The 13,766-nt window shown below is 36.8% G+C and overlaps 1 protein-coding gene and 1 long non-coding RNA gene across 2 annotated transcripts in view; one reads left to right on the top strand and one right to left on the bottom strand.

Moving 5' to 3' along the window:
- LOC107569551 (uncharacterized) overlaps window positions 1-3,985 on the top strand; it is a 19,827-nt gene extending 15,842 nt beyond the window's left edge. Inside the window, exon 3 of the long non-coding RNA XR_001606908.1 lies at window positions 3,975-3,985. This is a non-coding gene — a long non-coding RNA (uncharacterized lncRNA). The remainder of the gene's footprint in view (window positions 1-3,974) is intronic.
- A 7,925-nt stretch (window positions 3,986-11,910) lies between these two features.
- LOC107569550 (secretagogin-like) lies at window positions 11,911-13,506 on the bottom strand. Its single transcript, XM_016255668.1, has 4 exons — window positions 13,451-13,506; window positions 13,289-13,348; window positions 12,754-12,822; window positions 11,911-12,375 (listed from the first exon to the last, which is right to left on the bottom strand). Exons 1-4 carry the CDS (start codon window positions 13,454-13,456, stop codon window positions 12,238-12,240), a joined length of 273 nt encoding a protein of 90 aa, XP_016111154.1. The 5' UTR covers window positions 13,457-13,506; the 3' UTR covers window positions 11,911-12,237.
- Between the last annotated feature and the right edge of the window lie 260 nt (window positions 13,507-13,766).

Below are 13,766 nucleotides of genomic sequence, written 5' to 3'. Positions count from 1 at the left end.
AAAAACGTTGCCTGGTCTGATGAGTCTCGATTTCTGCTGCGACATTCAGATGGTAGGGTCCGAATTTGGCGTAAAGAACATGAAAGCATGGATCCATCCTGCCTTGTCTCAACGGTTCAGGCGGGTGGTGGTGGTGTAATGGTGTGGGGGATATTTTCTTGGCTCACTTTGGGCCCCTTAGTACCAATTGAACATCGTTTAAACGCCACAGCCTACCTGAATATTGTTGCTGACCATGTTCATCCCTTTATGACTACAGTGTACCCATCTTCTGATGGCTACTTCCAACAGGATAATGCACCATGTCACAAAGCTCAAATCATCTCAGACTGGTTTCTTGAACATGACAATGAGTTCACTTTACTCAAATGGCCTCCACCAGATCTCAATCCAATAGAACACCTTTGGGATGTGGTGGAACGGGAGATTCGCATCATGGATGTGCAGCCGACAAATCTGAAGCATATATATATATATAGTTTGTTAATAAAGATAACGTCTATTTGAAAATTTGCTTAGACGTTTTCAGGGACGTGAGCTCCAGGGCGTCAGACTCAGCGCCATTCAGCGCTCATGAACCCACCGAGAGCGCCTCACCTCGGGCAGATCTTCTGGAATTTGCCGCTGGCTCTGATGTCTCTATAATGGTTAAACAAGAGATATAATTCGTTTTGGGTAAATCTGACGGGCAGTCTTTGGTCTCATTAATCTATTTTTTGTTCCAGAGCAAATCGTTTCGGCTGAAGGCAAAATTGCATCACGTTATATTTTATGTAACTTTAATGCTGTATATTGGAGCATGGCTTTTAGTTGAATTGGCTGTGGAGATAATTGGCATAATACATATTTACCTGACTGATAATAAATTGTTACATTTAATTCATTCTGATTACTCTGAAGTTATTTTCTCAAGTAGATTAAGTGAAGGCTTATGTTTCCGCAAATCTGCGTCTAGGGTTAAGTGCACATTAGATCTCAGGAGATGAAGCATGGGGCGCATCAGGTGAGATTCTAAATTTCTGACTAACCGCTTGATCTTATAGTTTAAGTTGTACTCAGTTACGGTAACCATGTATATGATTTCTGAATTAATTAAATTGTACGAAGCTAACTTAGCTGTCGGGGTCTAGATAAAGGGGGTCTAGAAGAACCGCTGATTAATACTTTGAGAGTTAATTAAATTGTATGAAGCTATCAGCTGTCGGGGTCTAGACAAAGGGGGTCTAGAAGAACCGCTGATTAATACTTTGAGTGTTAATTAAGTTGTACGAAGCTATCAGCTGTCGGGGTCTAGACAAAGGTGGTGTAGAAGAACCGCTGATTAATGTCGGAATATTACATGGGTAGCTGTAGGGGGCTAAACATTAGCCACAAACCTCTGAATAAGGATTAGAATGGCGAGTTTTGTCAAAGTCATGAGTAAAACAGAATGAGCAAACACTCACCTAAATTTAATGGGTAACAAACAACTCTCTTAACCTTTTTCATTTTTGGAGTCAGATGAATAAAAGAGGTAAAATACAAAGTAAAGAGTTAATTAGAATAATTGAATGTAAGAATAATCAGAGACCGACAAACAACCAAATTTGCCTTTCAACCTAAATTCGAGTTCATACTAAAATGGAGTCAGATTGAGTTAAACCTAAATTGAATAACTCTGCGCGCTGAAAAGACCGAACACGCAAGAAACCTTCATCCGCCACTGGATACCTTCGTTGGGCCATGTGCGCGGACCTTACTGTTTCATGTAGCATTTTTTCTCTTAATTAGGTACAATATTTCAAGGAATCACCTGGAAAATTTACGTGATATTGGTTTGAGTTGGACCACTATATCTCAAAAGCTATGTATTAGTGTCAGGATTTTATTTAATCGCAGAAAGGAACTAGGGCTGGAAGAAGGATTTACACCTCTCTCTGATATGGAGCTTGATCACCATATAATCAACGTCCTGTCATCTACACCTTATTCTGGGGAAACATACATTCAAGGCAGCTTGAGAGGCAGAGTACTTAGAGTTCAACGATGGAGAAAACGGGAGCATGTAAATATATATATTCAGATTTAAATTTATGCATTTAGATTTACTTCTATATATTCAGATTTAGATTTATATATTCAGGTTTACATTTATAAATTCAGATTTACATTTATACATTCAGATGTACTTTTATATATTCGGATTTTCATTTATATATTCAGATGTAATTCTATATATTCAGAGTTACATTTATACACTCAGATGTACTTCTATACATTCAGATTTGCTTAGATTTCAATTTATATATTCAGATTTGTATCTATATATTCATGGTTATAACTGTATATTCACATTTTAAGTTTATATATTGAGATTTATTTCTATATATTCAGATGTACTTCTTTATATTCATATTTTACATAATTATTTCCTGTTTGGCACCTCATAATATATATACATTGAACAAAATTATAAACGCAACACTTTTGTTTTTTCCCCCATTTTTCATGAGCTGAACTCAAAGATCTAAGACTTTTTCTATGTACACAAAAGGCCAATTTCTCTCAAATATTGTTCACAAATCTGTCTAAATCTGGGTTAGTGAGCACTTCTCCTTTGCCGAGATAATCCATCCACCTCACAGGTGTGGCATATCAAGATGCTGATTAGACCGCATGATTATTGCACAGGTGTTCCTTAGGCTGGCCACAATAAAAGACCACTCTAAAATGTGCAGTTTTACTGTATTGGGGGGTCAGAAAACCAGTCCGTATCTGGTGTGACCACCATTTGCCTCACACAGTGCAACACATCTCCTTCACATAGAGTTGATCAGGTTGATATATATATATATATATATATATATATATATATAAAAATTATAAGAACAAGAAAATAGCATATCTTGCTTTATCGTATCTGAACTCAAGCTAATGTTTTGATGGGAAGTTCAACAGCTGCACTACAGAAAACTGAGCGAACACTGAAGTCAAGAGCCGTTGCTATGGTGTGAAATGGCAGGTAAGACTACTACACCGGCTGTGAATGGTGCGACATGGCATGTCAAAGTACATAGAACCCATTTTAAGTTCTGTAATTGAATGCGTGCTCACAGTAGACAGATGCTGCGTTCTATTTCTGATGCACTCCACATGCTTGCACTACCGACAGCTGGACAAATAGATTTGGAAAGTTCCCTTTGATACATCCAGTGTAGAGACGATGTTAGAATGCTGCAGACCATGTTCTTTTGCAAGTTTCAGCTCACACATTTTTGGTGTAAACTCGCATAACCAAATAACGGTTATTTGTTAATGGTTATTTGTTCTTTACTCCCCAAGAACACCTCACCGCCCCCCTTTCAAAAGTATTGTTTGTAGCGCCCCCCAGAGCTCTCTGAATGCTCCTGTCGAGAAAGACTAATCTATATGAATGTTTAACCCTTTCACATGTAAGTTTAAAATATTCAAACGTACCTATGGCGGTACCAGTGGGTATTGAAATTTTTTAAATGTGACGATGCCAGCATTTCCCGCTAGCATTTTGAATGCTGTTAAGTGGATTCTTAAACAGCTCTGATTGCCATTGTGTTCACGTGCTCAACTGATATGCCTGTGATTAGCTACAATGATCATCGCTTCACGTTCTTCACCGAGTGCTTACACAGATACACACGGGAGCTTTTGAAATAGGGGTGGGCGGATCAATCCTAATATCGATACTAATGTTGGTATTGATATCGGAACGATACTAGGCTGACGAGATCGATACTTTAGTTTAAATTTCTCTAATCTATGATAGAATACATTGCTCCCATTTTATCAAAGAGCAGACCTGTCTCTGAATACATAACGCCACTCCTTTTATATCTCGTACGCACACATTGCTCCTCCCCTGCTCTGCTGTGTTTAGTTGTCCTGTCATCACGTGATTCAGTGGTGCCAAGCGCAAGCACTTTTGACTGCTCTGAATGAGAGATGACAGAAAGAAAGAGGAGCGTCGTGTGGAGTTATTTTACAAGCAGTAAATGAAAACATTGCAAACTGCGATGTGTGTAGAAAGTCTATTTGCTACTGTGGCAACACCACCAACTTACACAAACACATAAAGCAACACGAAAAAGAATGCCAAGCTGCAAAAGAAACTGAGAGAGGAGGAGCCAAATCCTTCAGACAGACCCCCAGCAGTGCCAGCACTGAGACAGATGTCACTGGCCAAGTCCCTTCAGCATTAGTTAATGCTAATTTGTAAAAATGTGTAATCGGTCATCATAGTTGTTACTTTAATCAGCAGACTGATTAAATATAGACTATATTCAGCACATTGAAACCTGCTATTTATAGGAATTATTTTACTGGAATTGAAAAATATATACCTTAAACCTGAAATATGAAAATGGCTGAATATCCGTTTTGTGTTAACTGTGAAAGGGACACTATGGGATTCCTATATTTTGGCTATAAAGGCAAGATAGGCTTTAGGCTAGACTTAATTATTTTGCTATTTCACCTAGGTGATTCCCCAAGAACTTTGCAGTCATTTCAGCAAGGCTTCTCGTAATATCCAAAGGACCTGCAACCACTCTCTGTGCTCGAAGATGAGGGTTTTAGGAGTTTTGTCTGGACACTCGATCCACGTTACAGGATTCCAAGTAGGAAAAATTTAATGGAAGGGGAAATACCAGCAATGTATGAAGAGTGCTGTTTAAAAGTGAAAAAATCTCTAGATGGTGCAAACATTGCTGTACTTAGAACAGACATGTGGACATCAAGAGCCACAGAGGCTTATTTAACTGTTTCCTGCCATATTATTGATGAGAATTGGCAAATGCAAGCCTATGTCCTAGAAACCTGCAGCTCGACATTTCACAGTGCTGACAACATTTGCTCACAATTTAAAAGAGTCACTGATGAATGGGGCATAACAGACTAAGTTCAGGCTGTAATAACAGATAATGATGCCAATATGGTTTCTGCTGTGCGCAAAGCAGGTTAGGCACATTATCCATGTTTTGCATACACCCCAAATTTTGTAGTAAAGACTCCATTAAAGCGCTCCCTGATCTTCTTGACATCCAGCAGAGATGCAGTGCTATTGTAGCTTTCTTTCACCACAGAACAAGAGCAGCAGAGAGGCTCAAAAAACACAAACACAAGCAACTGAAGTCTCCAGAACAGAAACTGATACAATCAGTTGAAACAAGGTGGAATTCTGTGTTCTATATATTGGAGAGACTATTTGAACAGAAGGAAGCCGTTCTAATTCTGTCCATTGTATTGCAGTATTCAAACAATAAATGCTGTTTTGGCACTGTTTAATGTGGAGTGACAGATCGCTGTAGCGCCTCGATCAACAGACACGGAAGCAAGAGGCACACGCGAACTGATCGTCTCCTCCACATTAATACCAGTTTCAGCACAAAATAAACATGACTAAACATCCGAAGGTAAGTTAAAAGAAAGAGTACAACTTTACAATCTGTATCCTGTCTCATGTAATCGCTCAATCAGTGTTTCCTCCATGCAAAGACGTCAATATAACGGCTTGTAAACAATGTCACGTAACGTCACATTTACCTCAGAAAAAACATATTCGGTGACCATAAACTCATTAGTCAGATAGAAAAATAACCTGTAGAGAGGGGCATTTTGCTAAATATATGCACCATATAACATATTCATTATAAATTTTACTGTTCTTCAATCTTTAATTTATGTTTGAATAAATCCATCAAGTTTTTATGAGAGCCACCATTATGTTTATATTTTAAAAAACGAATTGAAGTAGAAATATTATGTAATTGTAACTTTATTATTTTAAAAACTTCATTAAGCGTAATTTTAACAAATCAGTCAATTTTAACCTTCAATATTATAGTCATGTACCAACTGACTCTCATGTATATTTTACAGCATTAGTTGAGAAATTTTGCCATGTACTGTACCTGATATATAATCAAAATAATCTATATTGAATCGAATTGGTAATCGAATCACAAGCTTGTGAATGAGAATCGAATCATGAAAATTGTGTCAAAACCCAGCCCAAATCAAGACCCACTACTTTGGTGGAAAAAGAATGAACCAATGTTCCCTTCTTTTAGCAAGCTTGCCAAGAAACACCTGGGAGTCATCTGTACCCGCAGAAAGGATTTTCTCGAAGGCAGGACAGTTAATAAGCCAGAGAAGAAGTGCAATAAAAGGTAGCCTAAATGTGTTATTGTTTCTGAACAAAAACCTCTAAGTCTTGACAGAGTGTCAATGTTTAAAAGGGGGCTGCAGGGAATATTTCCTTGGACAAAGGAGGATTTGAGGGCGAGTATTAGAGGCAATAGTAGTTTGTGCTTTTGTTTAGTTATTTGCACTTTATTTCATTTTTTTTTTACAAGCAATTGTGTGCACTTTGTTTATATGTCTAATGAAAGGGATACATTTTATTTTGTTATTTTGAACAAATCCCTGAAAGAAAACTAAAGTTTAAAAGTAAAAAAAAAAAGTTTTTTAAAACATTTGTTCTCCCGTAATAATTGTGTGCACTCTGTTCATTTAAAACGTATTTGAAATGTATATTTGTTTTAAATTAATATGTTTAAAGACAGAGAAGTGGTGCTAAAAGAGAAATTATGTTTTGTTATTATACTATTGTTTCTGAACAAAAACCCCAGACGGAAGGAAAGAAGAATTCAATTTTTAAAACATTCATTGTTCTCCAGTAATAATTTTGTGCAAATTTCGTGTTTCCAAATTCAGTTCATTACAGTAATAAAATATTTATTTATTATTTTGGCTTAAAAATGTTTAAAATCTGTCCTGGGTTTTAACATACACATTTAATTACAGGTGCTTTGAGAGCACAAACTACAAAATCTTTTAGTGTTCATGAAAATTCATTCTGATCTAGCATATTAATGATGCTTTCACCTAATAAATCATGACACACTGCTCTCCCATACAGGAAAGTACATGTAGGTTCAAATGCATGCTTTTAAAAGTAAAAATATCAGTATCAATATCGGCAATACTGGCCCTGTATTTACTTGGTATTGGGCCGATACCAAGGTTGCCAACTTTTAAGTTCAACTTGCAGTGAAATTTTTTTTTGGGGGGGGGGATTTCGATCTTGATTCAATATCAATTCATGTGTATACTGTAAATATATAAGGGATACAAATCTTTTGTTGAATACCTTTTAAGCATATCTTTAAACTTAAATTCAGTATTGCTTGCATTCCTTGGGCCTCATACATGAAACACGAGCAGAACAAATTTGTGTAAAATGTTCGTAAAGCTGTTCTGACGTACATTTTCGGATTCATGAAAGTGTTCGTATTTTCAAAATGTTAGTTGGTGGGAAAGAAATTTACACCTGCTCCGTACCATGTGTAAATGGTGCGTAAAACGTTCCGTGTTCTTTTGGCAAACTGATGACACAGAATTTGGATGTACTGCCATCATAATATTTTACAAAGTTTGCTCCGTTTTTGTTTTTTTGTAGCTGGGAGTTGATAAGCATTGCGTTTTACCCAAATCTAAACAGTTTATCACTGTCACTTTTTACACAGCCGTCCAATCAATGGAGGAGGGGCGGGACAAATACGAGGCTACACCGACCAATTATCCTACTTGTACAACAACTGAACAACAATAGAGAAGTTAACATTGCTGGTTACTGCATTTTTATATTTAGTAATATTCTTCAAAATGAGATGCTAGTAATGCGTTGCTGCCGTGGATATTCCAAATTATAGCAATCAAAGCATCTCAGCTGGAAAAATGCTGTGCCACCAAAGTGTCCTCCAGCCCCACCAGCTGGCCATTTTCAGAAGAGTGCCTGATATTTTTCAGCTTTGGTGGACACACGTTATTGAATATTTATTGTTAGGCATATGGCCTATTAGTCTTTTTTGTGTTTATGCAATATACTGGAGCCAAACCTGAGAAAGTAGACCAGAATATTCCACTGTGTTCCTGGACACACAATTTGTGAATGGGCGTGCATGAGCGCCCTATTTACCAATCATTGGAATTCATTAACATACGCATGAAATCGGAAGTTTACAAAGGGTTTGTGAATCCAGAGGAGAGTTTTCGGGAAGGTCCGTTTTACACGCAAATTACTCAGAACTTACTCCTATATTTACGAATGTTTCATGAATGAGGCCCATTGTGTGTAATTATCCGAGTATCATTAAAAAAAGGATGCAAGTTATTAACTTTAAATTTATAATTTATAAATCTAGTGTTTAATCATGTCTAAAAATGTATTCAAATGAAGAACTTAAAAATAAGTAAGCAGGTATGACCTGCAATATTCTAGATATATTTAGTAAAGAGCCATACAAGTACCTAGTGGGTAAACTATGTCATTACAAATGAAAATGATTTTTTAAAAATGATTTTATTATTGAACGAAAACATACAGCACTTATTTAACGGAAAAATAGTTAAGCTGTATGGTCACATTATAAGCAATACCTGAGGGTTAAGAAAACCATATTAATGTTGCCTCTCCATTACTCTCCAGAATAAAATGATACAGTAAATGTCATCGACGTAATAATCAATACATAATATGCTGTAATGTTTACCAAAAATTGCTGCAAATACCTGTATGATGAAGCTGTCGTCTATCCATTCAAATGTATTATCAACGCTGGTCTGTTTGGAGAGCTCCATGAACCACGTGACCGGGTGGCGACGCCGGTGAGATCAAAGCTTGTCACAACTCTGTTTTTAAATGGCTCTGACTTTAACTGAAGCACTATATTTACGCCACATTAAGTGCGCAAAAAAACTGAAAAAACTTGAAAGCTGAGACTTTGTTTCATATAGCAAGCAGGGTTGCCAATTTGGCGTGAGATTTACATAGGCAGAGTGTGAGACAGAGCCCGGAAGCATGTGTCTTACGTCAAATGTGTGAGAGTTGGCAACCCTGCCGATATAAAATTTTGCAGTAACACCCACCCCTAGTTTGAAAGCTGCGTCTAAAATCTCAAAATGTTAGTGGGAAATGCTGGTATCGTCACATTTAGAAAATTTCAATACAGACTGGTACTGACATCGGTACTTTTGACAACACTAGTTAAGACAGAACAAGTCTACTAAGTGGTACTGCACATGTGTCGAACTCCTCATCCATGCTCACTTGATTATACTTTAAAAGCTGTGCGGACGCGCACAGCTTTGAGAATGAAAACCAACCTGTTTGTTCCTCAGCATCTTCTTGTTTCACTCTGAATGCTTCTTCAAACTTTACATCTTCACTCTCCTCTTTAATAAACGCCATCTTTATAATAGTGTGTCACGTGGATCTCAGTTGCTTCAGCAGGAGTTTTTCTGTGTCTGGATACTTTGTCCTGTTTAAAATGAGAATAATTCACAGAAAGAAAAATACATCCAAACTAAATCTCTGTTTCAGTCAGCTCCCTAGTTCAGTAGTCAACGCACTGGTAAGGAAGTCATTCAGAGTGATAGTTAGTGGACTTAAAGGGGTCATATGATGCGATTTCAAGTTTTCCTTTCTCTTTGGAGTGTTACAAGCTGATTGTGCATAGATAAGATCCCTGAAGTTGCAAAGACTAAAGTCTCAAAACAAAAGAGATATTCTTTATCAAAGTTAAGACTCTGCCACGCCCCCCTAAAACGGCTCGTTCTAACACGCCCCCACATATCTACCTCACTATGTGGAAATATTAGCATAATGCCGCCCAAATGTGCACGCAAAGAAAGAAGGCGTGGTTTCAGTAACCGCAGTTAGTGTTGAAGCAGCATGTCAGGGAGACGCTGTGTGTTTCTAGGCGAAAGCAAAAGCATCTTCACTCTCCTCTTTAATAAACGCCATCTTTATAATAGTGTGTCACGTGGATCTCAGTTGCTTCAGCAGGAGTTTTTCTGTGTCTGGATACTTTGTCCTGTTTAAAATGAGAATAATTCACAGAAAGAAAAATACATCCAAACTAAATCTCTGTTTCAGTCAGCTCCCTAGTTCAGTAGTCAACGCACTGGTAAGGAAGTCATTCAGAGTGATAGTTAGTGGACTTAAAGGGGTCATATGATGCGATTTCAAGTTTTCCTTTCTCTTTGGAGTGTTACAAGCTGATTGTGCATAGATAAGATCCCTGAAGTTGCAAAGACTAAAGTCTCAAAACCTTAGGAATCTTTAAGATTACTTACAACAGAACAGCAATGCATTTTATGGACGACCGTTTCGTGAACCTAGGAGATGAGGTAATTCTGACTTTGCTATGAGAATCTGGTGCTTCTGAATCAGCTACTGTTTTGTTATTAGTTTAAGTATTTGCTATTGACTGTTCAAATGCGGAGTTTTGCGCATCGTGTGTGTGTGTGTGTGTGTGTGTGTGAGTGAGAGAGAGAGAGAGAGAGAGAGACAGCGTCACGTCACAGTGGAGTCAGCTGTCTTAACCGCGACTTGCTGTTTTCGGCCAATCACAATGCACTGGGTCAGCTGGCCAATCAGAGCAGACTGCGCTTGTCGGAAGGAGGGACTTTGTAGAAAACTAAGCGTTTGAGAGAGGCGGGGCATAGAGGACCTACAATAATGTACAGTATTTGACAAATAATGTGTTTTTGAACATTAAAGCATGTCAACATATTCTGTTACACAAAATACACAAAATAATGATCTTTAAAAAAGCATCATATGATCCCTTTAAATGACCAGATTAACCAAAAAACATTGAAAGAAATACAAATTCATAAAAGAACACAAGTCTTTGTGTTAACTACAGACTTTTAATATTTATGATTTATAATTGGTATTCAATAAGTAGATGTTTAATAATTTGCACTTTCATCAAAACGTTTGTAGTTGGTTTGTAAAAGTTATCATTATACAGGTTTGTGTTTGTTGTTCTCGTTGCATTTGCACTGCTTTGAGCAGCAGGTGTCGTCAGTGTGCGCTGATTCGAGCGATTCAAAATTAAAAGCCACTGTACATCAGGATTGGAAACCTCTGCGAATTAAAATGTTACAATAACACATATGCAACAACAAATGGATAAAAAAAAAGAATAAGCTGAACAACTAAACTTTAAATATAACCACCTTTAAAGCTTTTTATTGTCTATTTTTTCTCAAAACTGTTTGCAGTAGGAAGAGTCATCCAAGACACCATGCTCCTCTGAACAAAAATGTGATTTTATTCCTTATAAAATGTTGATTAAACATATCTATTATAAAATAATCAGTGAATGTTAATGTATTTGATGAATGTTAGAAGAATTAATGAATGATAAAGGTAGTTTTCAAAGAGTTTCTTCTAATGAGCTGATGTGTTGAATCAGGTGTGTTTGACGAGGCACACATACAAAATGTACACTGCTGGAGATCTTTGAAAACCCCTGATCTAACACATTCAGTGAGCCAGAAATGTCTTAAAGGAAACTAACATATGTTTTAAAGTTTTATTCTTTGCATAATCCCTGTTAACTGCAGTAAGAAATCAAACGGCCATATTTTGGTCTTTGTCACTTAAAGTTGTGTTAAACATGAACATACATAGGGGAAAGAAATAAAAGACAAATACTTATTTGCATGCAAAACAACAAAACAAAGCATTTGAGCATCTGTTTGCCAATGGCATGTCTGTAAAATAAACAGCAGCAATTAATATAAATAACCCAGAGTCATAAGGATACACTAACAGTATTGTGCTACACACCAGACATCGCTTTTACAAAGTGACAGCTGGTGTGTGTGTGTGTGTGTGTGTGTGTGTGTGGTCTTGACGTCTTTATGCTTCATCAGATGTTCAGAACATTCTGTTCATCTATTAGAACATTTTAATTTGGCTAATTAGAATAACAAAGTACTGCATAATGTTTTAGTTTTTTTTTTTTTTCATTAAAGTGAATAAACTGACCATTTTCTTAAAAATTAACCAAAAACATTTTTTTACATTTTTGAGAGAGCGGTTTATTTAATGATTTATTTATTGTAAAAAGACAAGACATGAAACTAAATCCTTTAATGTCCTTTAATGAGGAGCAGATGCACTGCGTTATATATTCAAGTCACCACTATTTTGGCCATACATGTTTACCAGAGATAACTTTTATTGTTGCAAAAGTAGAGCATTAAAGTTATTACATTTCCATAAATGATAAATTCAGAATAACTTTTTAAATAACAGAATCATTTTTTAAAACAGAGAAACAAGCAATTCACAGATAATACGCAATGTTTTCACCTTCCACATTCAGCTTTAAAATGTAGCAACTGATAGTAAAATTGAGAACTTCAGTGTGCATGTGATTTAAGCTTTACTCCCAAACACAGGGCCAGCTCACTCTTCTGAATCTTCCCGTCTTTATTCACATCACAGTGGCGCAGCAGAACCTCACGCAATTTATCCAGATCAACACCTCTGATACTGGGCTGCGAGAAAGAAGAAAGTGGTGGAATACAGAGTGAAAACAGGCAGAAATGTATGTAGAAAGCTCAAGAGAGCGTCACAAACAGTTGCTACTAGTGGCAATTATTAGTAGTATTATACTAATATTATAGTAGGCTTTAAAATTTCCAATAAATAATTGCATTTATGTCCAGATCCCAAACTATTTAAGCCTAAGTCACACGCTAATGTTTAATACGGAAGGTTATGGACCCAAATAACCGAAAAACAACAAAGCAAAATGTATGAGTTATAGCAGTAGTGATGTTTCCTTAGAATGTTTCACAGACATGTACGTTTAGGTTTGTTATAAAATTGGTAACTTGTTTGCTTGTGATGTTTATTACTGTTCAATCACTTACCCTGACGAGCTCCGTCATGTCTTTGACAAAACCGTCCACCTCTGGTCCTTCAAGTGCTCCAGTCTTACTCTAAAAAGAGAGCCAACTATTAAAGAGCTGGATCTTCTTTAGCAGTGCTTTGTGTTTGTTATTGTGTCCAAATACCACATTTGAAATGTATCATGACAGTTAGTATCTAATGTACACGACAACAAACAATATAATGCGAATGAAATCATAATTCATCAGTCCACAAAAAGTAATTCAAGGTGAACTTTCGTTTAACACTGTAGACTTATCCATGGGGTTAGCTGGTTACTTAGCATGTCTAGTTAGCCACTAATGCTATGAGCAGTTCTTGCAAGCAACATATAAATTGCAAATATTGTAGATGTTTGCCAATGACCAGTAGTTTAAAATTGTGCCATCAGCCAATTAGTGTTATTGTCATGTTAGGACACAATAAAACATGGCATTTACAGCTCAGGTGATTTAAAAGCATGCACAGGACATGTTTGTATTAACAGTACTGTAGAAAGGTTAAAAACATTCTTACAATATCATAATGTGCAAAGATCTTCTCAAAGTCTCTCTTTCTCTCCTCTTGACTGCTGGCCTGAAGAGGGCAGGAAATAGAGAAGGTATCATGCACTGGTTTGCAGCAAATTATTACATTTAGGAGTCACAAAATATGAAATGAATTTGACAAAGTACTAACATCCATTTTGAACTGCAACAAGAAGTTGTCTTGCAGAGCCAGAATTCTGGAGAGGAAATACAGTTTCATACTTGATGAACTCCACAACACTAGGCGCGTTTCCATTACCCTTCAAATTGCGCAAATTGAAATTGCGAATCGAAAATACGCCTAATGGAAACGCGTCAATTTCGCAAAAACGGCCATATATCGCAAAAAAGTTTTTACGCTCGCATGAGGTGGTTTTTCAGGCAATGCGAAAAAGGATTAATTCGCAAAACTGCAATGGAAACGGCTTTTTCGCATTTACAGGTCACATGGCGTATGTAAAAAGTCA

Source organism: Sinocyclocheilus grahami, unplaced genomic scaffold (assembly GCF_001515645.1).
Source record: "Sinocyclocheilus grahami isolate Dianchi unplaced genomic scaffold, SAMN03320097.WGS_v1.1 scaffold1358.1, whole genome shotgun sequence".
In the NCBI taxonomy this organism is placed as follows: Eukaryota; Metazoa; Chordata; class Actinopteri; order Cypriniformes; family Cyprinidae; genus Sinocyclocheilus; species Sinocyclocheilus grahami.
Note: the sequence above shows the minus strand (reverse complement) of the source record. Positions and strands in the feature narration are given on the sequence as shown.